At 43.9% G+C, this 26,817-nt stretch overlaps 1 protein-coding gene across 4 annotated transcripts in view; it reads left to right on the top strand.

Moving 5' to 3' along the window:
* The window catches only part of SLC44A3 (solute carrier family 44 member 3), a 71,153-nt gene that overhangs the window by 5,933 nt on the left and 38,403 nt on the right, over positions 1–26,817 (top strand). For all 4 annotated transcript variants that reach the window (XM_017517474.2, XM_017517473.2, XM_017517472.2 and 1 more), the window contains exons 4-9: positions 946–1,082; positions 1,911–2,004; positions 10,554–10,714; positions 12,769–12,858; positions 14,866–14,990; positions 18,448–18,634. In XM_017517474.2, the coding sequence (XP_017372963.1) occupies positions 946–1,082; positions 1,911–2,004; positions 10,554–10,714; positions 12,769–12,858; positions 14,866–14,990; positions 18,448–18,634 (794 nt within the window). The remainder of the gene's footprint in view (positions 1–945; positions 1,083–1,910; positions 2,005–10,553; positions 10,715–12,768; positions 12,859–14,865; positions 14,991–18,447; positions 18,635–26,817) is intronic.

Genomic DNA, 26,817 nt, shown 5'->3' with positions numbered 1-26,817 from the left:
AAACTCTGTCTTAAAAAAAAAAAAAAAAAAAAAATAAAAAAAAAAGACAAAAAAAAGCTTAATTTAAAAAAAAAAAAAAAAAAAAAAAAAAGGTTCAGATGGTAAATTTTATGTATATTTTAACATACTTTTTAAACTTTTTCAAAAATATATAGATCATACACCCAGGAAATCTGTTTCTCATCTCCTCTTGCACCACCTTTCTTCCATGCCCAATAGGAGGGGGAAACACCTTCTGGGACCCCTTCTCAAGGTCTCTCCCATGGAGGGCAGCCTATGGGGTCTTCCTCTGCCATTCCTGAGTTTTCAGAGCCTGGATAAGTGCTTGGGCAGGAGTCCGGAAGCTGTGGCTGCTAGTGCATAACCTGCTGATGGCACGTCCAGTTTCGTTCTTGTGCCCCCTCTACCCTGTCCCTGGGGAGCTGCGGAAGGGCTCTCCTGAGCCTCCTGGCTCTCAACTTGAGAGGAAAGGGGAAAGACAAGCCTTTAGTTCCCAGCCTCAGCCTCCTCCTTTCCACTTCTCACTTCCCTGTGTTCAGTTATTTTCTGAAGCATATGTGAACAGTCTTGGGTACAAATGTGTTCTCCATGGAGTCCATTGAATAGTGTGTGCATTGGCCTGATCTACCAATTCACAGGCACTTTAATCAATTGCTTCTCTTCCTCAGATTTTCTCAGGTAACTCCCCAGTGTTATCCCCTAGGAAACACTAAATCTGGAGAAACAAAGCTTTGTTACCATTTGTAGACAGTCTCCAAGCTGTACAGCCTCATGGATGACCACCAGTAAGCATGATAAATGTTCAATTATGCTGAAACATTTAATTATGAAACTGTGCCTGGGGGAACCCTGCATTTGATAGCATGTGGATATTTTTAAGGCCCACAATTAAGCCCAGTGAGAGGCAGTGCTCTAACACATTCTTCTGTTTCATCTGTCTCCTAGACACGTGTTCTTTATGAATTCCTGCAACCTGGAAGTCAAAGGTGTGCGGCTCGACCGCACAGCCCTCTGCGTATCCAGCTGCCCTGAAGAGCAGCTTGACTCCCTGGAAGAGGTCCAGCTCTTTGCAAACACCAGTGGTAGGCATTAAGACCTGCTTCAGTCTTTTCCCCATGGTGGAGTAAGCTGTGGGGACCCAGATGAGATAATTTATCCTGACTCTGCTTTCTCTGGAAAGCTGGAAGGTTTACTTCCTTGTGAGTGCTTCCTCTTGTGTGGAAAAGGCCGTAAGCATTTTCTCTTGAGCTGTTCAGGTTATTTTGGTTCTATCCAGATTTATCTGACTGTTCCATGTATGCTCCCTGCCACTTCAGGTGCATGGTTATCCATAGAGAGAGAGAGGAGACAGCCCACATTTGGGACCCAATGGCAGGGTCAGAAGAAAGTCAGGGAGCTCCAGGCACGTGGGCACATCCAGTCCTAGAGATGTATGTGCAGGCTGTGGGCTGAATTGCTGACAAGTAGGTCTTTTCATGAGATTATCAGGGCCAATAGATCCTACCACTGAGCAGTCGGATATTGTAAGTTGTACCAAAAGCATTTGTATAACTAAAGTACCTTGTACTGGGTCCACTGTTCAGAATTTTATCTGCCTAAGAAATGGTTTGCCAGATTTTCAAAAATTATTTGCAAAGCCAGGTTTAAACTATCAACGTTCTACATCGTTTTCAAATATGCTTCAGATTATTTTAGGACCAGTCATATAACTTTTAGTTTTGAATTTGGGATTTTGAAGAGAACGTAAGGGAGGCCCTCTCTAGACCTCAGATTATATGCCTATTCTTTTTGTGTTTCTGTCACCCATAGACCTAGTAGTTGATTTTCTCCTTTCTGGTTTGGTAACATGACTGGTTTCCTTACTGACTCACCTGGGAGGATGGTATAATGTCTGTGTGTTCTGCTTCCAGGGTCCTTCCTGTGTGTTTATAGTTTGAATTCCTTCAACTACACCCACAGTCCAAAAGCAGACTCACTGTGCCCCAGGCTACCAGTTCCTCCAAGGTAAAAGCTTCCATACTTTTTGCTTAACCCTCAACAAAAGTTATTAGGTATTTGGTGTGCATCTGTTACGCTTCTAGGCATTATGGGAAGGAGATATCAGAAGAGCCCCTGCCTGCAGGGAGCTTGAAATCTATAGGAGGCCAGGGATAAAAGCATGGAGGGACTATTTGCAGCATGCCTCTGGACAGTGGATTAGTTATCAGGCTAAATAAGGAGAAAACTCAGCAAACAATAAAAATACACATAGTCTTTAAAGAACACTAGAGCTAGCAAGAAGTAACATGATTTATTACTAACAAGGTGATTTTATAAATTAGTGTGTATTTTTTTCTACTCCAACTATTTATTGCAAAGTAACAGTTATTTACTTTTGCCCTTTTATGACAATCAGACTCGGTTAGTTTTTATTGCTCTAGGTATCTTCATAAGAAACAGACCAGATGGGCAAGGCCAATGATCACCACACCTTTCTTCTCAATGAAAACAGAAAGCATGGGTTCTTATCAAGAGTACACTTGGTGGGCTCCTTGCAAGGTTTTACTCACTCCATAAATTAGTGTACTACCTGGCATGTGGTAGGATGACTTAATTAAAACAAAGCATTATGCCAGTCCTCTAGGATGATGTTTTTTTGAAGTCTGGATTGGGACTTACAATAAGGAATTTGTTACGTGCCAACTCCAGTACGCACATACCTTCATACATATTTATGTGTATAAAACAAAACTAGAAATCTCACAAAACAAGATTTACCCTTATTACATATGACTCACACTGTTAGTTACTATTCTGTTGCCTTTTTTAAAAATCATGTATTTCATAGTCTTCTAACTGGTTGCGAGTGAAGCTAGAAAAATGCTGAAGTAGCAGGTGCTCACACAAACACAAAAAGACCTGAGGAAGTTTTAATCACATCGAAGGCAGAAAATAGCCATTTTGTGATATTCTTTTCTGAAATAAATACTCCATGTTGTAATTGAAGGAGGAGAGAATTATTTGCTTAGGAGAATAGTCATTGCATTTTCTATAATATCTTATTTTTTTAATTCTGCTAATTGTAAGATATCATAAACACATCTCAATGAAACATACTGAACCCAGTTACAAAAAAACTACAATGTTTTAGTAGTAGATGCAAGGAAAATTATCTAGCACTTGGAGAGGATTTTTTTTAAGAACACAATTTGTAACTATATCTGCAGATAGTATTGAAAGAGAATGGAATTTTTAAGGTTGTAATTTAACCAGAGTTGGATAAAATCTCCTCTTACTATAAATGGGATGGCAACTGTAATTCCACAGGAAGCTTGTATCTTGATGCATATGATGATAATTGCAAACATTTATTGAGCTTTTGATACTTTTCTAAGCCCTTAACACGGATTAACTTAATTTGGGCCTCAGAAAATGTCTACGTTGTAGGTATTGTTTTCATCCCTATCTTACAGCTGAGAAAACTGATGCAGAGAGAGGTTTAAGGTCATACACCCAGCAAATGGGAACGCTGGCATTCAAACTCAAGCAGCGTCTAAGTTTGAGTAAAGACTTGGTTTCATTTTGCCTGCTGAGTGGCCTTCCTAGACTCACATCAAGCTGGCAGAAACAGTCCCATGCCATGTGTCATAATAGCACCATGTCTACGCTGGCCCTCTAGTCCTTTCCACCCTAAATGCAAATGTTTCCAATACTAACTTTTCAAGTAAAGACAAAACCCTTGACTGACTGGCCTTTCTTGGACACAGAGAGAAACAGCCTCAAGGGCTCCATTCCCTTTTCCTGCACAAGGAAGTGTTTGTGTAAGGTGAAAATGATCATATTTATCCTGGAAGAGAAGTGCCAGGATAGAAAAGCTGGAAAACCTGAGAAGAGTGGCTGTAGGGCCAAAGAACATTTTCTGAATACCTCTTTTTGACTGAACTGATTGTTTCCTCCTCCCCTGTTGATCATGTGAGGTATAACATACCCTTTTAGAGTAATGGCTGAATATCAAGAAGTTGGTGAATCTAGGTATGAGCTTTTAAGAGCAGTGAAAAAGCGCTGCAGAAGGCAACAAGCAAATAGATCTTTTTGCACTTTGGTGTTCGACATGGTAATGTATTTTGAGTCCCCCATGTATTCAGAATCTAAAAGGTGTGGATATCTTCCCCCTGGTAAATTCTAGTTCTTGCCTCCCACATAGATGCCAGTACATGTCACTGTGTGGTTTGCTCAGCCAAATTCCATATGCAGGATAATCTAAATATACAGGCAGCTCTCCCAATGACTTCCTGTAAGTTTGAGTGGCTTTGCTAATTGGAAGAAGAAAAGCAGAAGTGGTGAAGAAACCTCAGGCCATGGTCTAAAGATGCATCCATACGGGCCATGGGCGGGACACAGTGGCTCAGGCCTATAATCCCAGCACTTTGGGAGGCTGAGGTGGGCAGATCACCTGAGGTCAGGAGTTTGAGACCAGCCTGGCCAACATGGTAAAACCCCATCTCTACTAAAAATATAAAAATTAGCTGGGTGTGGTGACAGGTGCCTGTAATCTCAGTCTGAAGCAGGAGAATCGCTTGAACCTAGGAGGTGGAGGTTGCAGCGAGCCAAGATGGTGCCATTGCACTCCAGCCTGGGCAACAAGAGTGAAACTCTGTCTTAAAAAAAAAAAAAAAAAAAAAACGACGCATCCCTACCCCAGCTAATGAAATATTCTATATCTTGAAAGGAGTGGTAGTTGATAGATGTATATGTTTAACAAAGTCTCTAATTTTATGTTTAAGATCAGTGCATGTCACTGTATATAAATTTTCCCTCAGTAAAAAAGAGGAATTCCTTACATTCTGAAGCATATTAAGTAAAAAAAAAAAAAAAAAAGCAAATAATAGAACAGTGTGTAGTGTACTGTCTTTTGCATAAAAAGTAGAAAATATAAATATTGTAAGTATATATAAATATAAATATATACAAACATATAAATATATACATATAGGTATATATTTGCTTGTATAACCATTACATCAAGCATGACTTACAGGATGTAGTCAGAAAACAATTTTTGCCTTTCTCTGTCTCTTTAAATTTATTCAGTGGGAATAGTTTTTTTTTTTTTTTTTTTTTTTTCTGCTGAATAAAAACACAGGCAGTTCCCAAGGTTTCTCTGGTAACTTTTAGGTAATATGTACTGAGTCACTTTAAGTTGTAAGAGACACTTTTGAGTCAATAATCAAAATGTTCAGCCCAGACCAGGCACAGTGGCTCATGCCTGCAATCCCAACATTTTGGGAGGCCAGGGCTGAAGGATCGCCTGAGTCCAGGAGTTCAAGACCAGCTGGACAACATAATGAAACCATGTCACTATAAAAAATTTAAAAATTAGATTGGTATAGGGGAACCTGCCTGTAGTCCTAGCTGAAGCTGAGGTGGGAGGATCTCTTGAGCCCAGGAGTTTGGGGTTGTAGTGAGCTGTGATCACCCACTGCACTCTACTTTTGGTGACACAGCAAGACCCTGTGTCAAAAATTTTTTTTTAAAGTAAAAAATATTCAGCCCAATATGATAAACTTCTCACTTGATTAAAGGTTTAAACTTCCGCCCCTTGCACACTTCACCCAGGAGCGGGTGGGAAAGGCCACAGTCCTGGAAGGAGGCTGAAGTCAGCTGCTCCTCTCCTCTTCTATTTTTCCTCTTCCAGCTTGCTAAAAACAGGTTTTGTCTAAGGGACTGACACAGCAAAAATGAAGAGAAGGAAAGGGCAACAGGAGTACATTTACTTGTCTGATACTAGCACCAGCATTCTCTGGGCTTGGGAGATGTCCCGGCCAGCTCTTTCTCTTACGGGCATGTTTTGGGTTCTTTGGGGCTCTTTCAGCTGCAGTGCCTTCCACGTAGTCTAATGCATCTCTACTCTGGCTGGTCATGTGGGAAGCCTTCCTTAGTCCTGAGGCATTAATTAGCCGGCTCAAAGAGCAGCCACCTCCAGCTCCTTCTGCCAAGGTCCCCACAGCCTTCTACATGGCTGTCTTAGACACAGTCAATGGCAGTCACTGGGACGTGTGCACATGTGACCCACAACTGGACCTCAGGAAGCTCACCCTTTGCCCTGACAAATGCCCTGGGGGCTCTTAAGTCCCCAACTGTAACTCTCTGCTCTGCTGTTAAAGCCGCTCACTCTCCAGATTTCTTGGGGTGGCTCAGACCCTAAGCCAGGTGATTCCCTAAGCTATGTTTTCCATGAAACCCTTCTCATCTGACTTGGGAATAGTACCCCTCAGCCTCTTCTCTTTGGGAATGGGGATGGAGTCACATGACAAGTCTAGTTAAAAAAAAATTCAGCTCTTCAAAGTTGCTCTTCCAAAGATTCTCTGCACTTGTCATCACCTATGCAGAGTGGATTTTACTATATACAAATAAAAATTAAAATTAAGATGTCAGGAGATCTTAGGATAAAGTGTAGCGGGTGACAAATTAAATTACAAATAAGGAGCTGATGAGTGTAACTTTGGAAAACAGCTTCGTGACTAGATACTGTAAGCTATAGAGAAAAGGAGCTGTACGTAGACGCTGTGCTCCAGATAGTCCGTTTGTTTACTGCATAGGTACTGGTTAACAATTGTTTGTTTGTTTTTTCATTTTTTTCATTTTTTAAACATTCCCTAAACAATACAGTAGAATGATTAGCAATTCTGAAACTACATACTAGGATTGATTATAAGGCCTAGAATCAGTAATACCAAACCATACCCAGTACCCAGATCATGGTGTCTAATTATTGGTCTTCAAGGGTTCTTTGGAGAAATGGCAGGTTCTAGGACTTGAATAAGGAGAATACCAACTACGCCTGGTATCATCATTCTGTAGCATCGGAAAGTAAGGAAGTGCTCAAGAAAGAAAAATAAAGAATGAGTCATGTCAAAAGGACGCAGATGCCTCATAGTGGCCAAAGCTGGAATAGATTGAGTAATACAATTGTAGATTATAACACAAAGAAAAGAATAAACATCCATGAGGCCATACTGACATAAATAAATAATTGAAAAAATAAACAAATGGGGGAAAGGGATAATTTTTTTTTTTTTTTTTTTGTAACTGACCCTGTCTCTGCCATCTGGCACGATCTCAGCTCACTGCAACCTCTGCCTCCCAGTTTCAAGTGATTTTCCTGCCTCAGCCTCTCGAGTAACTAGGATTACAGGTGCCTGCCACCACACACGGCTAAGTTTTATATTTTTAGCAGAGAGAGGTTTTGCCATGTTGGCCAGGCTGATCTCGAACTCCTGATCTCAAGTGATCTACCTGCCTTGGCCTCCCAAAGTGCTGGAATTACAGGCATGAGCCACTGTGCCCAGTGAAAGGGATAAATTTTAACAGAAGAATCTCAAATAATATATGTAGATACTTCTTCCTCTGGGAGGTGGAATTCGCCTCTCTTTGAGAGTGGGCTAGGCTTAGTAACTCATTTCCAAAGAATAGAGAGGGAAAAGAGAAAAATAGCAATTTTACCTGGAGAAACCCAGCAGGTACCACCTTAGCCAGGTGATCAAGGTTAATTTCACCAGTGTTGTCCTGTTCCCTGGTGTGATTCTATGAGAAAAGCACTTCACCTCTGTGGCAGTCTCCCAGAAACCTGTTAACCGTAGTCTAATCAGGAGAAAACATGAGAGAAATTCTACAAATGAAGGGACATTTTACAAAATACATTTCAGAAATGTCAACATCACGAGAAACAAGGAAAAACTAAGAAACTTGTCACAGGCCAGGCACAGTGGCTCACATCTGTAATTCCAACACTTTGGGAGGCAGAGGTTGGGGGAGGGATTGAGCCCAGGAGTTCAGGTCAGTTTGGGCAACACAGTGAGACTGTCTCTACAAAAAATATGAACTGTCATGACCAAAGAGAAGACATGCCAATTAAATGCCATGTGCTATCCTGAATTAGATCCTGGAATAGAAAAAGGATGTTATGGTGAAATCAAAATAAAGGCTATAGTTTAGTGCCAATGTTAAATCTTAATTTTCACAAATGTACTGTGGTTATGTAAGATGTTCACATTAGGGGAAGGCGATGAAGGATACACAGGAACTCTCTACATTGTGACCATTTTTTTGTAACTCTAAAATTATTCAGAAATTAAAAGTTTATTTTTTAAAACGCTCTTCTTATCAACTTCCAACTCTTTCATGCTCTCAGTATGGGTACGGGTTTAAGAATAATCTACCCACTTTTCTTCCACCTCTTTTTTGGCAAGCCCTGAATGGTGGGATCTGGCATCTCATCTTGGAGTATAATTTTTATTATCTTTGAGCTCAGCTGCAAGTTTCATTTAAATTTCCTATGATATTTACATATGCTTTAAAAAATAAAAGCCTCTAGAATGGTTTGCAAGAAACCAAAAACAATGGGTGCCTGTGAGGAAATGTACTTCAGCAGCTCAGTGACAAGGAAAGGCAATTTCTTGCAGTTTGGTCTCTTGTACCTTTTGGAATTTAAGCTATGTAAATGTACTACCCCTTCAAAAATATAATTTAAAAAAACACCCTTCATGTCACTCTTCGCTTAAATCACTATCCAGTGACTCAGGAACTATTTCTGTCATATTGAGACTTCTGGAGTAAGATTCTTCCACATGTTCTATGTTGTGCTTCATAAGAAGTTTGGGTTGCTGGGTGCAGTGGCTCACACCTGTAATCCCAGCACTTTGGGAGGCAGAGGCAGACGGATCACGAGGTCAGGAATTCGAGACCAGCCTGGCCAACATAGTGAAACCCTATCTCTTCTAAAAATACAAAAAATTAGCTAGCCATGGTGGCGGGTGCCTGTAATCCCAGCTACTCGGGAGGCTGAGGCCGGAGAATTGCTTGAACCCAGTAGGCGGAGGTTGCGGCAGTCTGGGTGACAGTGTGAGACTCCAACTCAGAAAAAAGAAAAATAAATGTTTGGGAAGTCGTTCTTTTATTCAGGTCAATGAAATCTTGTTTAAATTTGGGTTCTCGTTCGTTTCATTCTCATACATTGCACAGAATGACTGGTGACTGGGTTTTGAACAAGTTTTTAGATAATTTGATACTTTTTGGTTGGGATTATTTCCATCATTTGGGGTTCATGGAAATGAAGAAGAGCAGGACCCTGTGAAGGTATCAGTGGCTTCATGAAGATTCATTGGAATGCATATTCCTAGGCATTTTTACATTTCAGGAAGGGCCTTAAAAAAGGTCAACTTTCTCATCTACCCACGGCAGTTAACTGCAGCATCAATCATACATTTGGTATTTATTTATTTATTAAGCATCCAGTGTTCATAGCAAGGCTCTCAAACCTCATATGCCTTCCTAAACAGGACAGAATTAAGCTAATAGTGTTATTAACACACCTTCTGTCTGATCCAGTTCACATCCCTAATAGTTTCTTACAGAAATAAAATTCTTTGTTGGAGTTGGTAGTTTGTGTCTAAGAAGAGCTAAGACAGGAGAGTAAAAAATGTGGTTCCCACCGGGCACGGTGACTCACGCCTATAATCCCAATGCTTTGGGACATGAAGGTGAGTGGATCACTTGAGCTTATGTTGCCCAGCCTGGGCAACATGGCGAAACTCTGCCTCTACAAAAAAATGCAAAAATTAGCTGGGCATCATGGCACTTGCCTGTGGTTTCAGCTACTCAGGAGGCTGAGGTAGAAGAATAGCTTGAACCCTGGAGGCAGAGGTGGCAGTGACACATGATCGAGCCACTGTACTCCAGGTTGAGCGACAGAGCCAGACCCTGTCTCAAAAAAAAAAAAAAGGTTCCCCATAAAGAAAATGTAGTATGTGTACACATACCACAGAGTAGTATTTAGCCTTTAAAAAAAGAAAAGAGTGATCCTGCAATTTGCAACCACGTGGATAAACCAGAAGATATTATGTTAAGTGAAATAAACCAGGAACACAAGGGCAAATCTCATGCATGATCCCACTTGTATGTGGAATCTAAAAAAGTCAAATTCATGGAAACAGAGAATAGAATGGTGGTTATCAGGGGTGAGGGCAGGGGAAATGAGAGATGTTGGTCAAAGGATACAGCGGATGAATAAATTCTAGCTATTAAAAGTAGAGCATTATTATCTCATGAACCACCATCATATATGCAGTCCACATGTACCTTAAAAATAATACTGTGCTGTATGTTTGATATTTGCTACAACAGTAGATCTCCAGTGTTCTCAAAATATAACTATGGGAATTGATGGATACGTGTATTAGCTTAACTGTTGATCATTTCACGAAGTTTATGTATATCAAAACATCACATTGTATACCTTAAATATATGCCATTTTAATTTTTTTAAATGTTGCTCCCCAAGTTTAGGTTTTTGGTTTCTATGGGTTCCCATAATCAACTTCCTATTCAGAACATCAACTAATCAGTGTAGCAGAGCATACCTGCCTGGCTTTCTAAGGTGTGCTCTGCAAATGGGATGCTGGGCCCCCCTCTATTACTGCAGTTCTTAAGCTTTCTTGGTAGTTGAGAATGTTAAATAAACATCTCTTAAATAGTAAATTAACATTTTTGCCATCTATTTTTTTTTTTATTTTTAGCAAGTCATTTCCCTTGTTTAACCGATGCATCCCTCAAACGCCTGAGTGCTACTCCCTGTTTGCATCTGTTTTAATAAATGATGTTGACACCCTCCACCGAATCCTAAGTGGAATCATGTCGGGAAGAGACACAGTCCTTGGCCTGTGTGTCCTCGCATTAGGTAATTCTCAGTTAAGTTAATCTTAATCATTGTTAATGGAGTGCTAAAGTTCCTAGCACTTACATACATGGTATAATGAAAATTAGCCTCTTGACTTAAATATAAAACTTGTATTTTCTTTATAGATATTTTCAATGTTTCAGATTTAAGTGGGATGAGGGCAGTAAGAATAAAGGAACAGCTGGCCCTCTGGCAGAAAGCCTCAGTGGATGGGGCTGCCTTATATACTGACCATGTCCTAGTGTCTGCTTCTCACTGGGGATGAGTGTATAAAGCAGATCACCAATTTGTGGATGGGCCATGAAAAATACAACTGTCAGGGCAACCAGAAACCATGTCTTCTGGCCACACATGCCTCCACCTGTAGGTGAGCCAGAGCAGAAGGCTGCTTAGTGAGCAGGGCGAGGACATGTGTGCATCCATGTTAAATGGAGTCAGACTGCGGGGGTCTGCTGTATCCCACTCCTCTAAGGGACATACCTGCTTTGGGTTGTAGACAGGTCAAGGCCTTGAGCCTTCTCTGGGCATTTCTGGAAGCAGCTACCCACTCTTGACCTTTTGACTTCCCATTTTCTATGTTTCAGTTGGCTGAAATCAAGAACCAACTTTCTCTTTGAACAGGTTAATACACTCTGCTGCTCCTTTAGACAGTGGTAAGAGCCTGTTGTCGCCTTGCTTTCTAGTGGCAGCCCCCTGACCTCTTGGTTGAGAGAAACTCTTTGGTCAGACATTAACATATTTCTAACAGTTAACAGATTGAGTTTCCACAATTTCATTGCTAAAAGCTTCCTAATTCCTGAATGCTTGGGAATACTTTAGTCACCATCATGACTTTCAGACTTCTTATTTAGGCTGAAAATGACTTCAAATGACTCAGACAGGATTCTTTGACTCCCCAATACTGGCTTGGTTACAATATATAACAAAAAACCCTCAGGTTACTCCTGATACCTTATATGATGACCTAATGTCCCTGTGAGGACATTGCCATGTACTTATTAGATTCATAATGGAACAGCTGTGGTTTACTGAGCATTTACCATGTGCTTGGCATTGTACTTATTCTTCACTCATTAAAACCTCATCAGAATCCCTTTACCACTCGTAGGAGGGGAAACTGAGGCTAAGAGAGGTTCAGGACTTGGCCAGTGTTACACACCTAGTAGAAGAGGTGGCAGAACTAAGACTCGAACCCAGATCTGTGTAATCCCAAAACCCACCTTACTAACCATAATGCCAAGATATCTAGATGGTCCTGATTTCCTATGTCGAAAAAAAACATACAGCTTACATCATGGTTAGGATCTTAAATTCTTCATTTTAAAGGCATTATTAGTCTTTCATATTTAATGAGAGTACCTTAGAACAAAGTTAGAAGTTTACATAAGCCCAGTTTGAAGTCAAAAGAGTTAAATGTGATAAGAGTTTTAAATGGTTCATTTGGACTTGTTAGAAAAAAAGATTCGAGCATTTGAGAATAATACGGCTAATTTTTTTTTTTTTTTTTTATTGAGATGAAGTCTTACTTTGTTGCCCAGGCTGGAGTGCAGTGGCGCAATCTCGGCTAACTGCCAACCTCTGCCACTCAGGTTCAAGTGATTCTCATGCCTCAGCCTCCTGAGTAGCTGGGATTACAGGTGCCTGCTACCACACCTGGCTAATTTTTTTGTATTTTTAGTAGAGATGGGGTTTCACCATGTTGGGCCAGGCTGTTGTCAAACTCCTGACCTCAGGTGATCCACTCACCTTGGCTTCCCAAAATGCTGGGATTACAGATGTAAGCCATCATGCCCAGCCAAAAACAAAATTTCTTTTTTAAGAAGAATACTAGCATTTCCAGAGACCGGCTTATGGCACGACTGCATGGTATGTCAGAGACTGCCCCATGTATACCTTGTTATTTCTATTTGGTGTTTAGTAGATATCCCGAGATATTTAGAGATTGAATAAAATCCTAGCCATCACTGTTCTGGAGGGTTTAGTCATCCCAGTGCTATCATCATCGCCTCTACCCTTTGTTGCTATTGAGGTTTATGTGTTGCTTAATTTTTCAGCCTTGTCTTTGGCCGTGATGTTTACCTTCAGATTCATCACCACCCTTCTGGTTCACATTTTCATTTCGTTGATTATATTGGGATTATCATGTAAGTATTTCTCTACTTGACTGATTTCTTTTCAATTAAATGGAAAGACTTTCCATTAAGTATAGAACGTAAAAGTTGGCATTTTTAAGCTACCTGGAATCTTAAAGATCTAGCCTGTCACTTTACAAATGAGGAGACTCAGGCCCAGGGAGGATGGCAGGGGGTTGCTATGTCTCACAGACAGTGCAAAGTTAATGACCAATCTTGTTTGTTTGTTTGCTCGCTCGCTGTCTTTCTTTCTTTCTCTCTCTCTTTCTTTCTTTCTCTTTCTTTTTCTTTTCTTTCCTTTCTTTCTCTCTTTTTTTTTTTTTTTTTTTTTTTTTTTTTTTTTTNTTTGAGGCAGGCTCTCACTTTGTTGCCCAGACTGGAGTGCAGTGGCGCAAACATGGCTCACTGCAGCCTCAACCTCCTGGGCTCAAGCGATCCTCCTGTCTCAGCCCCCAGTTAGCTGGGACTACAGGCACATGCCACTACACCCAGCTAATTTTTGTGTTTTTTATAGAGACGGGGTTTTACCATGTTGCCCAGGCTGGTCTCCTGAGCTCAAGCAATTCACCCACCTTGGCCTCCCAAAGTGCTGGGATTACAGGCATGAGTCACCATGTCCAGCCAAATCTGTTATTTCTTCTGCTATGCTGCCCCTGAAATGAGCTTGCCAATAGCGTGATCCTGTATCCATAACATTAAAAGAGAATTCCAGCACCCATTAGGAGCATTTTAAAGGATTTCTTCTGAACAGGCACCTCACCCATTGGCACATGGGTGCCCACAGTTGTCATGTAAAGGCTCTGTCCGGCCGGAAGACACACAGGCCCGCGCAGAAGCAGAGTCCTGGAGACCCTGTACTGTGCCCATATTTCCCTTCTGGTTGCTGGATTGTGAATCTCACCAACAGTTGTTGGGAGAGAGGTTCGAGGGACAAGGACACGCAGGAGGCTCAAGGCAGCAGCCATTTACATATCGGTATGGGGCACAGTCATGTGTCACTTAACGACGGGAGGAATGCGTTCTGAGAAACACGTTTCTCGGCGATTTCCTCATTGTGTGAACGTCATAGAGTGTACTTACACAAACCTGGATGGTTGAGCCTGCTACACACCCAGGCTACATCGTATAACCCATGACTCCTAGGCTACATACCTGTGCAGCATTCTATTGTACAGAATACTGTTGGCAGCTGAAACAGAATGATCAGTACTTGTGTATCTAAACACAGAAAAGTACAACGTATTATTATCTCATGGACCACCATCATAGCTGCAGTCCGCTGTTGATCAAAATGTCATCATGTAGCGGATGAGTATATTTTGATTTTTAAAAACTGATGTGATTGTAATGTTTCATGCCCCTGAGACATCAGCTCTGCCCTCAGCAACTCAGAACCCTGTAGCCCTGTTGGAGGACAGGTACAGTGACTGCTGAGGGACGTTTCTCCCCGTCCACTCCAGCCTTCCTATAGTTACTGTGGATATGGCATAAGGTGGTATTTTATACCTAAAAGTGGAGTACTTACAATGTTAGGGCATCTTCAAAGTGAGCCTCTGACTTCCGTGATTCCCACAGGCCATGTAAATTTGCCTGGTTTTGTGGGTGAGCAGCCAACATCTAGGCTCCCGCAGGAATTATCTCCAGCAGAACTTGCCTCACACATTTAGACACTGGGCTCTAGCATTGCCCCTCTCACCATCCTGTCCATGGGGTTTTCCTCCTGCTCATGTCCAGACTTGACCTGTGGGCTAGGCGCCTGTGTTCTGGGGTCACCTCCTTGGGTCTCCCAAAGCAAGCATCATGCCAGGACTGGTGGGTCCTCTGTGGGTTGCCCTGGCTCTGCCCAGCTTCTCCAGAGGGCAGCAGCTGCCTGTAGGACCTGGGGATTTGGGACCCACTGCCGGAGCAGCACCACGTGGCCAGTGGGCAGTGGCTAGACTTCCCTGTGTGATTCTGTGTGATGGGGAATGGTTATCTCATGGCAGGTGCCCTGAGCTCTGCTGCTGTTCTCTTTCCTAGTTGTCTGCGGTGTCTTGTGGTGGCTGTATTATGACTATACCAATGACCTCAGCATAGAATTGGACACAGAAAGGGAAAATATGAAGTGTGTGCTGGGGTTTGCTGTTGTATCTACAGGCATCACGGTAAGAAACACTCTCCTAGCTGTAGGTCAGATAGCCAGCCAGAACTCTGAAATTCAAATCATTGAATTCTAGCCAAAAACAACTAGAATTTGTTTTTCTTTTGATTCAGAAAGCGTCTTCTTTGGATTTGAGATACCTGTATAGGAATAAATCAAAACCCTCCAAAAATGGGAAAAGGTTTTAGTTCTTCCCAAGTCATTCCTGCCACCTCCCAGAGATTGCTCTGTTATACTTGCTGTGCGCTGTTCTCGGTCCCGAGGGGCTACAAGGTGGCATGGTGAGTGGGTGACGACAGGTGGTTCCCATTCCCTGTTTGTGAGGAGCAGCTCCCCTTTGCCAGCGTATGCTCAGCTCTCAAGGGTGCCAGCTCCCGCTGCCCTCTAGCACGCAGACTTGCTGGCCACTGGGTTATTTTGGTTTTCAGAGAACCTGCTGCTTCCTTAGTGAACTTCTAGTTGAAAACAGGCCAACTTAGAATAATGAGGCAGCAGATATTAGTTACTGGGGGGAGGGTGGTTGGCAACCAAATGTCATTCAGGACTCTCTCCAGGGACTGTTAGGAAGGCTAGAATCACAAGGCCCTGGGGCAGGGGACCCCGCACTGGCTGCAGGTCACCCAGAGTCGTCCTTGCTGGTGTGTTGGTTACCGATTGTTCTGTGGAGCAGCTGCAGCCAGGGTTTTCCAGAAGACCACTGAATCTTGCAGAAAATGCAGATTCTCACACAAACCCAATCCTCTCATAGGAAATCTTTCTATTCCCATGTTTGGTAGTTTTTCACGTTTTCTCCTTTCCGTGGTGAGGTTTTAGGTTTGTGATCTTCACATAAATTGTGCCAGGGAGCAAGGGTACAATAAAGTAAAGCACCTGTTTGTTCTTGCCTCAGGCAGGAACCAGGCCGGACACTCAGCAGAGTCTGCAAAGGAGGCTGGTGATGAAAGGGCTCCCCCATGCCCCAGGCTGGGCATAGGGGAAGAAGAGCAGGGCTGGGAGCTGGGAGGGCCCAGTTCCTCCATCTGCTCTCCACAGGGCTCCCTTTGTGTTTGCACACTGCACCATTTATGCCACCCAGATCCCAGTGTCAGGGTAAAGTTAAGAAGAGGGGAGGCCGTGGGAACAGAGAGACTGTTTTCACTGTTCGTGAGTTCTGCACAGGGGCTACTCCAGAAGGCAGAATTAAGTCCCAGCTCACCTCCCATTCATTTGTCATGAGTTCTTACCAATTCCCAGTTGCTGGATGAACTAGTTTGACTCATTTTCAGAACTCACAGGCGTTCCCCCTCAGCCTCTACAACTGAAGGGTCTCCTCTGGGTATCTAGCAGGGCCTCTCCTGACACCCTTCCTGGGCGTGGTCAGGAGGCTGTGCCCCCAGATCCTGGAGCAGCTTCTGCACAGTTTATCCTGCTGTCATCTGTCTGTCTTTCCTCCACTTGACTGTTGAGGGCAGGAATGCTCCAGCCCAGCTGGAAGAGAAGGAGCATCTCAGGCCAAGGGCACAGCATGCCTGAGGTCACATGGGCAGGGGAGTGACTTGCAGGAAGTCCCATTGATGGAAGCCTGAGATGCAGGAACAGAGAGAGTCAAGTCAGGAAGGTCCTGATCTACAGTGATGATAGGTTTGCACTTTTTCCAGAGGCAGTGGGGTGGCATAGATGGATTTTGAGCTGGGAAACACCATCTTTGTCCTTGTGCTTTCCAAAGCTCCCCTTAGCTGTGTATTCTATCTTTTTTCCCCAACCAGCCTGCAAGGCCCTTTATGGAGGGACTGTGTCTTGTTCACTGTGGAGGAGGGATTGAGGTGGGGTGGGGTGGGGCCAGGGTGGTTAAATGCAGAAAGCCAATGAGGTTCTTGGGGTCTAAAAGAAAGAGACTGAGACGTGAGCTGAGGTATCAGCCGTGGAAATAGGAAAGGATGGCAGGAGAGGTATTGAGGAAACTGACCCAGAGGTGATTGGGATTGTACTGGGCACTTTGCCAGTCCTTGACAATAAGAGATGCCCCTGCTCTCTAGGAGCCTAATCTAATGGGAAATTCAGACAAGGAAACATTTATAGGCTATGTTAAATAGCACAATAGGATAAGCGTGGAATAAAATGAGAGCACACAGGAGCAGAACCTAACTCTTGGAGAGTCCAGAAAATCAGGGCCACCAAAGATAAAGAATACAGGGGGAAGAGGAGGTTCTAGTATGAAGACAATTTGATTCAGGATAAATTGAGATACTCTAGGACATCCATGGCCTTGTCAATAACTGATGTGCTTACTCTTCCAGCACCTAGAGGAAGGTGAGGCTGGAGGTTTTTATTTGGAGTTTGCCAGCATCTAGGAAGGTTGCTAAAAGCACAGAGGAATAGGAGATACCCCAAGAAGATCTCAAGAAGCAGCAGTTAAAGAAGTAGGAGAGCTAAAAGAAAGATCATGAAAGCCAAAGGAGGGGAAGATTTCGAGAAAAGAGGAGTGGACAAGGGATCCGATGCCATGCTGAAGCCGAGCAAGACCTGGAATGTTTCCATGGCATTAAACACTCAGGGGGTCACATGAAGTAACTTCAGGGAGAGCCGTTTCAAAAGAGTGTTGGGGTCTGGATGTTTGCGAGTGGTTGAAGAATGATTTGGGGCATGGAAGTGCATATGGTGGGTGTAGACAAGCCAAGAAGCTTGGCCATGAAAAGAGTAAGAGACATCAGTGGCTGGATGGGGATGAAGGGGTGCAGAATGGTTTGTTTCATTAATATGAGATTTGTGACTATTTATATGCAGGAAGGGAAAGCCAGAAAAAGGCACAGAAAGTGGCTTTGAGACTTTTGCCTCATACTCATATTCCTTTGCCTTTAGCAATATCTGGGGTTCTATGGGATGTGGAGGGGAGGATGTAAGACAGTCCCTTGACACTAGAAGACGTATTCTTATTCTATCTTTTTTCCCAACCAGACTGCAAGGCCCTTTATGGAGGGACTGTGTCTTGTTCACTGTTATAGCTATTAAGATCTATTCCGGCTGGGCACAGGGGCTCATGCCTATAATCCTAGCATTTTGGGAGGCCAAGGTGGGCAGATCACAAGGTCAGGAGTTTGAGACCAACCTGACCAACATGGTGAAACCCTGTCTCTACTAAAAATACAAAAGTTAGCCAGGCATGCTGGTGCTCACCTATAATCTCAGCTACTCAGGAGGCTGAGGGAGGCAGAGGTTGCTGTGAGCCAAGATCGCATCACTGCACTCCAGCCTGGGTGACAGAGCAAGACTCGGTTTAAAAAAAAAAAAAAATCTATTCCAGGGGCCAGCACTTACTAGATGCTCAATTAGTGTTTGCAAATTCATCTGTTCAATTATAACAAAGTAGTATAACTATCTTAAAAGAACTGTTTGCTGAGATGTCATAATAATAAGGCTTGCTTTAAGCTCTACCCAGTTCTCCATTATTTAGAAATAATTTACTCAAACCCCTTTCTCACCAGGCAGTCCTGCTCGTCTTGATTTTTGTTCTCAGAAAGAGAATAAAATTGACAGTTGAGCTTTTCCAAATCACAAATAAAGCCATCAGCAGCGCTCCCTTCCTGCTGTTCCAGCCACTGTGGACGTTTACCATCCTCATTTTCTTCTGGGTCCTCTGGGTGGCTGTGCTGCTGAGCCTGGGAACTGCAGGTAAGGGACAGTGGGTGTGGGTTCCATCACCTTGGAGTCATACACAGAATATCATTCTGGAACCACTGGCCTGTTTCTGTAGGCACCAAACCCCTCATTCAGCCAGAGGTGTCTGAGAACAGCAGTGATGGTGCTAGGGGCTCTGTCATACGGGAAAGTGGGAAGTTCTTTTCCCTCTTTTGTATTGGTTTTAAAGGAGCTGGTTTGTATTTCATGAGAGAATAAATGCAGTAAGGACTGAAAGCTTTAGGAAAAACTAAAATATGAACAAAGGCCAATAGTAAGAATATTACCAGATGTCACCAAGGTAATTTGCCAACCCCTGCTTTCATATCTACACAGTGGTTCTTCACCAGAGCCATTCCTCAGAGTCAACTTTGGTGCTTTATTAAAATACAGTTATCTGTGCTCCAGCCTCAGAGATTCTGATTCACATGGTTTGGGATGGAACCTAGTGTATGTTTTTGTAAAGCTCCATTAACAAGGCAACCATATTCTAAAACAGCACTATCCAGAGTGCAGTCTGAAGCCAGATAAAGAGCTTAGCTAGAATGGACATCACTCCATTGCTTCCTTCATTGAGAAAGTCTTGCTATGGGGAAAAAAAGTCAACTGAGAAACAAGAGCTTGGTGATGCAGTTGATCTGCATTTCGGCACAAGCTTTTCATCCCACTAACAAGGTGAGGTCAGGCAGCTTGCCTGTGGACCACACATGGAGTGGCACTGTCTAGATCTTTTCTAAGTCCTCTGTGCGATTTTCTTAAGACCCATATTCAGTTCACATGGATGCAAGTACAAAAGAGTACATTGCTTCTGGAGACTGTCACCAGACAGATAAGAACCACAGCTGATGTCAGATGAGCAAGGCTAATGCCATTTCTTACTGTTCTCTCAAGTTGATCTTGTCCCTCACTGGCTCCTGGCACATAAGAACAGCTGCAATGTAATAGATTCTTAGTGTGGTCCCCTTCCTTCTCCTCTGGAACTAACTGAGGCTACAGTGCCCAGATGGTCAGCAGGTTCCCTGGAAGGAGCAGCCCTTGGATGCCTACGTGTCCACCTTCAGAGGTGCATAGGGCCAGTCTTTTCTGCTGGGGGTTCCCTGGAAGCTCGCCGAAGGCCTGCAGTGAACTTCTGATAATTACCCAGGGAGGAACGTTGGTCAAAGAGGTATAGGGCTATAATCAGTCAGAATGAGGTTTGTCTGGGAGTGAAAGAAAACTCAAAGCAACAGTGGCTAAAGTAGGAAGTAAGGTCATTTCTCTGTCGCAGATGATATCCACATGGCAAGGATCCATGCCAGCCTGGTTCCCCAGAGCTCAAGGACTCAGGCACCCGCTTTCTTCCTCTGCACTCTCTGCCCTTGCTTCCACCTCATAATGAAAGGCCATTCAGCCTCCCATTGCCATGTCTTCTCGCGACCTTGAGGAGGCTGGCAGGGAGGAAAGCAAGCATGCCCCTCCCAGAAGTCACAGGTGGCGCTTCCACCCATGCCTTATCAACCAGGTCCCAGCTATCTAGCAGTGCTTGTCTTCAAAGGAGACCAGGAAATGTAGTTTCATTTTGGACAACAGCCACCCACCATTTAAAAACCAGAGGTTCTATTGCCAAGAAGAGGGGAGAACAGATACTGTGAGACAGGTGAATTCTCAGCACTGGGTGGCCTTCCTCAAGTGAGCTTGAAGTGGGCTCAGCCCTGGTCAGAAGGGAGGGCAGTGGCCCTGGTGCATGAAGGGAAACAGGCCTTTTCTGAAAGTGTCCTAGATCTAATCTCTTACTGGATGCTTTCTTATGTTCTGTCCCCCGGGCATCACAGTCCCCTTGTGATGCAGGTATTGTTATGCTCAAGTTACAGACAGGAAAATTGAGGTTCTGAGGCAGTCACATGCCGAAGGTCATACAGCTGGGAGGCATGACTTGCTGTGACTCCAGAGCTTTGGAGCGGAGCCTGTGCTCTTTCCACTACCTTATACCTCCCTTGCATCTGGGATCCAAAGCTAGGAAATAAAAATAGGCCTCTTCAAGTTTGTTCAAGATGAATCCGTATCAGGGACCACAGCAGTTGGCTGGTGGATGTGGGATGTGCTCCCAACATGTCTGGGGCTTGAGGTTGACAGCCAGAGCCAGCTGGGGATGAGGTGTGATGGGAGGTGGTGGCGGTAGCCCTGGGCAGCGGCACTGTGGGGCTTGAATCCTTGCCTCTAGAGAATCACCAGAGAAACAGAGAGGTCTTGGGAAATACGGCTCAGGACCAGAGAAGGACCCTCCTCTTCCGGCCTCCTTAGGCCCAGCTGGCCCAGCCCAGGGACCCCTGTTGGCTGCGAGTCTGGATAATGGGAACTGTGTCTATGGCTAGACCCCATGATGTTTTGGAGCAGGGATGGTTTTAATTTAACTCAGAAGTATTTGGTGAGCACTGTGGGGACCAGACACTGAGCACGGCACTAGGGGAGGTGGGGAACAGAACTGAGTTTGTCTCTCTGCCCTCGGTACTTACAGTCAAGTAGATGGCCCAACAATGAAATGTGTGATCTCCGCAAAGGTTGATGGATGTGATGATCAGAGAAATCTGGGGAGCTACAGGAGCACCAGAACAAGGCTCTAACCCACGCTGCGAGTCAAAGAGAGCTTCTCAGAGGATAGGCTGGAAATTTCCGGGTCAGAAAATACAGAAGAGGCAAAGGGAGATGCAGCGAGGGTCAAGACAGCACAAGGAGAGAACCTGACTACAGGGGTCAAGGGAAGAGGCCAGGCCAGTCAAGTCAGAGAAACAAGCCCCAAGGCCAGCTTGGACGTGAGCTGCCAACCTCTGCCCCCTAACTTCCCTGCCTAGGCATAGGTTGGACCCAGGGCTTACGGAGCATGGAGTAGCCTCCACTGCAGAGAGACCTGTAGGTTATTTTTCAGGGCTGAAGCTAGTGTGTCGTTCTGCATTCACTCTCAGGATCACATAGTGACATGTGACAATTCAGTGTCAGTGCAAGCAGCAAACAGCGAGACCAGTAGAGGGGACAGAAAGAAACTGGGTGTCCTGGACCTAACGGAGGCATCTATCAGCAGGTTGATTTTAGGCTTTTTAGGACAGAAGGTGCCATGCAGAGCCACCTGCCCCTGCTCCCCTGCCCTGCTGGGGTTAGGCATCATAGAAACCAGATCGCCTGTCCCCTCCTTCCATCACTTGTGGCCGATCCAGGTGACAGGGTGCCCTTTGTTCTCAGAACCCTTTTCATCAGTGCCAGAGCACCTGGCTCTAGGGCTGGGAAGATCAGCAGCTGCACCACTTTTTGATCTTCAGAAGATGCCCCAGCTAACACTTGAGAGGGACTCTGAGCCGCTTTCACATCTTGTGAAGAGATGCCAGGTGAGCGGGTGGTGAGCCCTGCACAGTGCCCAGCTGCCTCATTCCACGTGCCACAGGCAGCTTTGGGGGGACAGACACGCTCTTCAGTTAGCGCCCGCTTTTATGTGTGGGCTTCTTCAGTACATACATAGTTGGTTGTTTGTTTTTTGTTTATGGTTTTTTGTTGGGTTTTTTTGTTTTTCTTGAGACAGGGCCTCAGTCTCGCTCAGGCTCAAGTGTAGCTTCAACCTCCTGGGCTCAAGCAATCCTCCCACCTCAGCCTCCGCAGTAGCTGGGTGGGACTCCCAGTGCCTAGACTCCCCAGTGCCACTATGCCTAGGTAATTTTTGTATTTGTTTTGTAGAGACAGGATTTTGCCATGTTGCCCAGGCTGGTCTAGAAATCCTGGGCTCAAGCAATCCACCCGCCTTGGCCTCCCAGGGTGTTGGGATTATAAGTATGAGCCACACAAATAGTTGTTTGTTTAAATTGTGTTAGAAGGTTGAATGAATACAATTTTTTCACTGTGTAAAAAAAAAAAAAAAAAAAGGAGTAAACTCAAGTTAATAATTTTTGCCCAGACGTGTTATTTTTCTAGTGACTGTAAATCATTCTCTTAACTAGTTGACAAATTCTGACTTGTCTGGGGATTGTCTTCAGCAGAGCATATCAAGCCCCCATCCCACACCACCTAACAATGACATTTATTAGTCCAATGGAATTTGTCTGTTACCATCAATATGACAGTAACTGCTAAAATCCAATAGAAAAAAGTGAAAACTATAGTAACCTTGGTAATCTGGTGGATTGGAAAGAACTCAGATGACCTGGTCACCCCCAGCGGTATTAAGGTGGTCTGGAAACTCCAGAGTTTGTACAATGGAAGAGACCCATATTGGATTTTGGCAGGGGTTGGGGCTTCCCTTAAGGTCTGTGCTGCAGTTAGAAGATTTAATCACAGGGCTGCACACAGCATACACCATATACTTGAGATGCACAAAGGGGTGGGCTTGGAAATGAGGCATCAGGTTCAGACAGAGGGTTTTCCATAGGTTTCCCATCAAACAACCTGGGATCCAGGCTGGCTCTGCCTCCGCACTTCCTTTTTGCCATGTTTGCAGTGGAAAACTGATGTGAGGTTGCCTCACAAAGATGTTAGGAGGCTGAGGTGAGACAAGAGCTTTGGTGTGCAAATAAGGGATCACATGTACTTTTTACACTAGGAATTAATGTTGACCAAGGAACGTCTAGTACCTTCAGCTCTGTAGTTTATTCTTCACTTTTCCTGGCACATTCAATAACACAGTTTAAAAAGAAAATTGTCTTTTTTAAAGTTATCAGAGATCTAGAAGATAATTGGAGTTATTTTTGCTGGGCCTGTTGATGGCCCAGTCCTGTTCTAGGAAAAGAGTGAAGGGAGGGTGCACAGGAGAGAGTCGAAATAGCTCCTGTTTCAGAAGGCCATGGCCCTATTCGGAAGGTGCAAAGGAAAGCAGTTTCCATGCACATCTCTGTGCCTTTGCTCCTGCCGGGATCTTCCTTTAGAATCCCCTCCCCTGTCCGACTCTCATCCCAACTCTCCACCCCAAACTGCTCCCAGAACTAGTCATTCTTTAAGATTGGTTTTCAGTATCATTCTTCTTGGAAAATCTCCTATAAATTTCTCAGCCATACTTAGATATTTCTTCTCTATTTTTTTCCTTGCACATTTTATATTCTTCATTCTGTCAACAACTGTTTATCTCATGCCTGCTCTGTCAGCCCTGGTGTCACATTGTGTGTCCACTACATGACCTGGGTACTTGAGATACAGCAGTGAGCAAGACAGTGGCTCCGCAATCCAGGTCTAACATTCTAGTGGGTGGGGAGAGAGGCAGTGAGTAAGGAAATATGCGTTCCATAGTGATAGGTGCTGTCAACAATAAAGCAAGATGTATTGTCATCCCACAAGAGTAAGAACACGTGGGTTCAGGACCACGCCTTTTTCTTTCTGTGTCTCTTAGCACAGTTCCACACCTGAATGGATTTGGTTAGGAGTGCTGATGGATTTGGTTAGGGGTACTGACCCAGTGAGTAACATCACATCAGTGTCATGGGTGTTAGATGAGATGAATATATGGAAGAACTCATATATTGCAGGCTGCCTGTCAATGAGACTTTCCTCTTTTTTCCTAATCCTCATGCTGCCAGAGCAAAAGGCTGGGGCTGACAGGACCCTTGGGCCAGTTTTCTGGACAAGGCCAGGTACACAGAACATATTAGAAAGTAGAACCCCTCCAAATTAGGCCTGCTTCCCTTGGGGAATTATCCCAACCAGCTGGGCTACCTTCCCTAAGGAATTGCTATCTACAACAAGCATTGTATCACCTTAATCTTTTGAAATGTTTTAAAGCTTGCTAATAATATCCAGATTTATAGCTAGCTGCACCATGAATACCCTTCAGATAACTTTGAAGCTCTCAAGGGAGATCTCTAGAAAGTTGTCTCCAAATCTCCTTAATAGAATGTATTACTTGAGGAAGATATATCCGTTCATTCACTCAATCAACAAATATTTATTGAACATTTACTGTGTGTCAGACCCTGTTAAAAATGCTGGAAATATAGGCCTTAAATAAATAAGTCAGTCAATGTTATAGAACTTTAAAAGTTGATAAGTGGCATGGAGAAAAATGAAGCAGGAAGGACAAATAGGAAATGCGTAAGGGGGCAGGGTATCATTTTAAATTCGGCAGTCGGGGGTGCCTCACTGAGAAGGTGATGTTGAGGAAAGATTTGCAGTAGGTGAGAGCAGAGCCGTAAGACCATCTAAAGGAAGGGGAAACATCCCAGGCAAGGGGCTGGCAAGAGGCCGGGGCTCTAGATCACAGCAAGGGAGGCCTATTCAGCCACAGTAGAGTGGGTGACGGAGAGCATGATTCAGGGAAGAGTTGAGGGGTCAGATCCCGGGGCTTTGCTGGCCTTTGTAGGAACTTTGGCTTCTAACCTGAATTGGGAAGTCTTTACAGGATTTTAAGCAGAATAAAAATGTGACCTGACTACCTTTTAATAGCAGTGATTCAGTAAGAAGAGGATGGTGACTTGGAATAGGTCACAATGGTGGAAGTGGTGTGACATATTGGATTCTGCATCTGTTTCAAAGGTAGTGCACATTGGATGTTCTGGTTACATGAAAGAAAGAATTGGAGAGGACTCTGAGGGATTTGGGCCTGAGCAACTGGAAGATAACTTTGCCATCAACTGATATGGGGCAAGAATTTGAGTATAGCATTTTCAGGTAGATCAGAAATTAATTTTTAGTTGCTTTAATTGAGATGTCTTTTAGACCGCCAGGTAGAGATCTCAAGTAGGCAGTTAGCTGTCTGAGTCCGAAGTGAGTGGAGGAGGTCCTGGCTAGGATTTACATTTAGGAACTTGGGAACATATTAGTAGTACTTAAAACCATGAGATTAAAATGAATGTAGATAGAGAGGGGAAGAAATCCAAGAACTGTGCTTTGAGGCACTTCATGATGCCCTGGAGATGAGGGAGAACAAACAGAGAAGACTGAAAGGGAGTGACCAGCGGGTAGAAGAAGAAAGTGGGTGTGGTGCCCTGGAATGCAGGTGAAGGGTTTCACAGGGTCCAGTGTGGCATGTGCGGCCACTAAGGGAGAACTGAGGATTGACCACTGAATGATCATGATTGGAGTAGGTGAAGAGAAAGTGGGAGGAAAAGAATTGGAAAGAGTAAGTGTAGACAATCTTGAGGAATTTCACTGTTAAAAGGAACAGAAATGGGGAGGAAGCTGGGAGAGGAAAGAGTCCACAGTAGATTTTTCTTAAAGATGGGAGATAGTTGAGAATGATTCAGTAGAGAGAAAGATTTTGATAAAGAGAGTGAAAATTACTGAAGAGCAGCCAGGCATGATGGCTTATGCCTGTAATCCCAACACTTTGGGAGGCCAAGGCGGGTGGATCATGAGGTCAAGAGATCGAGACCATCCTGGCCAACATGGTGAAATCCTGTCTCTACTAAAAATGCAAAAATTAGCTGGGCATGGTGGGACATGCCTGTAGTCCCAGCTGCTTGGGAGGCTGAGGCAGGAGAATCACTTGAACCCGGGAGATGGAGGTTGCATCGTGCTGAGATTGTGCCACTGCACTCCAGCCTGGGCAACAGAGCGAGACTCCATCCCCCCACCAAAAAAAATAAATAAATTGAAGGGCTATGTTCACATAGATGAGAAAGAGTGGGGTCTGGTGAAGTATGGCTATAAGATCATGGACCATTTATTAATGTTCAGGGAGAGGGCTCAGATGATGGACCTGTGTTGATAGCAGGTAGGTGTTAAGTGGTTGGCACTAGCAGAGGTTTTCTGATTGCACCAGTTTTCTCAGAGAAACAGGAAGTAAGATCATTGAGAGTGAGGATGGGAAGGAAGCTCGTGAAGCTTGAGGAATTTATAAAACTGTTATGCAGAAGAAGGGGAAATGAATGGAACAGTATGGGAGCATGAAAGTTTCTGATAGTAACTCAGATGGCATCCTCACTCTGATTTCTTTTTTGGCCTCTTTTATTGTTCCCCCTAATAGCTGAGGTCCAGCGTAATGCCAGCATGCAGTAGATGCTCAGTAGATGTAAGTTAATTTCAGAATTGGAATTCTATCCACCTATATCTCATTTATTACTAACTCTGTATAGCACTCACTATAGCTGACCCGATTGCTCTTAATATTCTAAGAGCCTTACCTGTTTATTATACTTAACTCATCACAGCTATGGGTATGGCACTTAGAGCCCCAAGACAGGACGAGATCACCAAGAGTGTGAGAAGTAAGTATTACTATCCTCCAATTTCAA

The sequence above is a fragment of the Cebus imitator genome, unplaced genomic scaffold, assembly GCF_001604975.1.
Source record: "Cebus imitator isolate Cc_AM_T3 unplaced genomic scaffold, Cebus_imitator-1.0 Scaffold633, whole genome shotgun sequence".
NCBI lineage: Eukaryota > Metazoa > Chordata > Mammalia > Primates > Cebidae > Cebus > Cebus imitator.
Note: the sequence above shows the minus strand (reverse complement) of the source record. Positions and strands in the feature narration are given on the sequence as shown.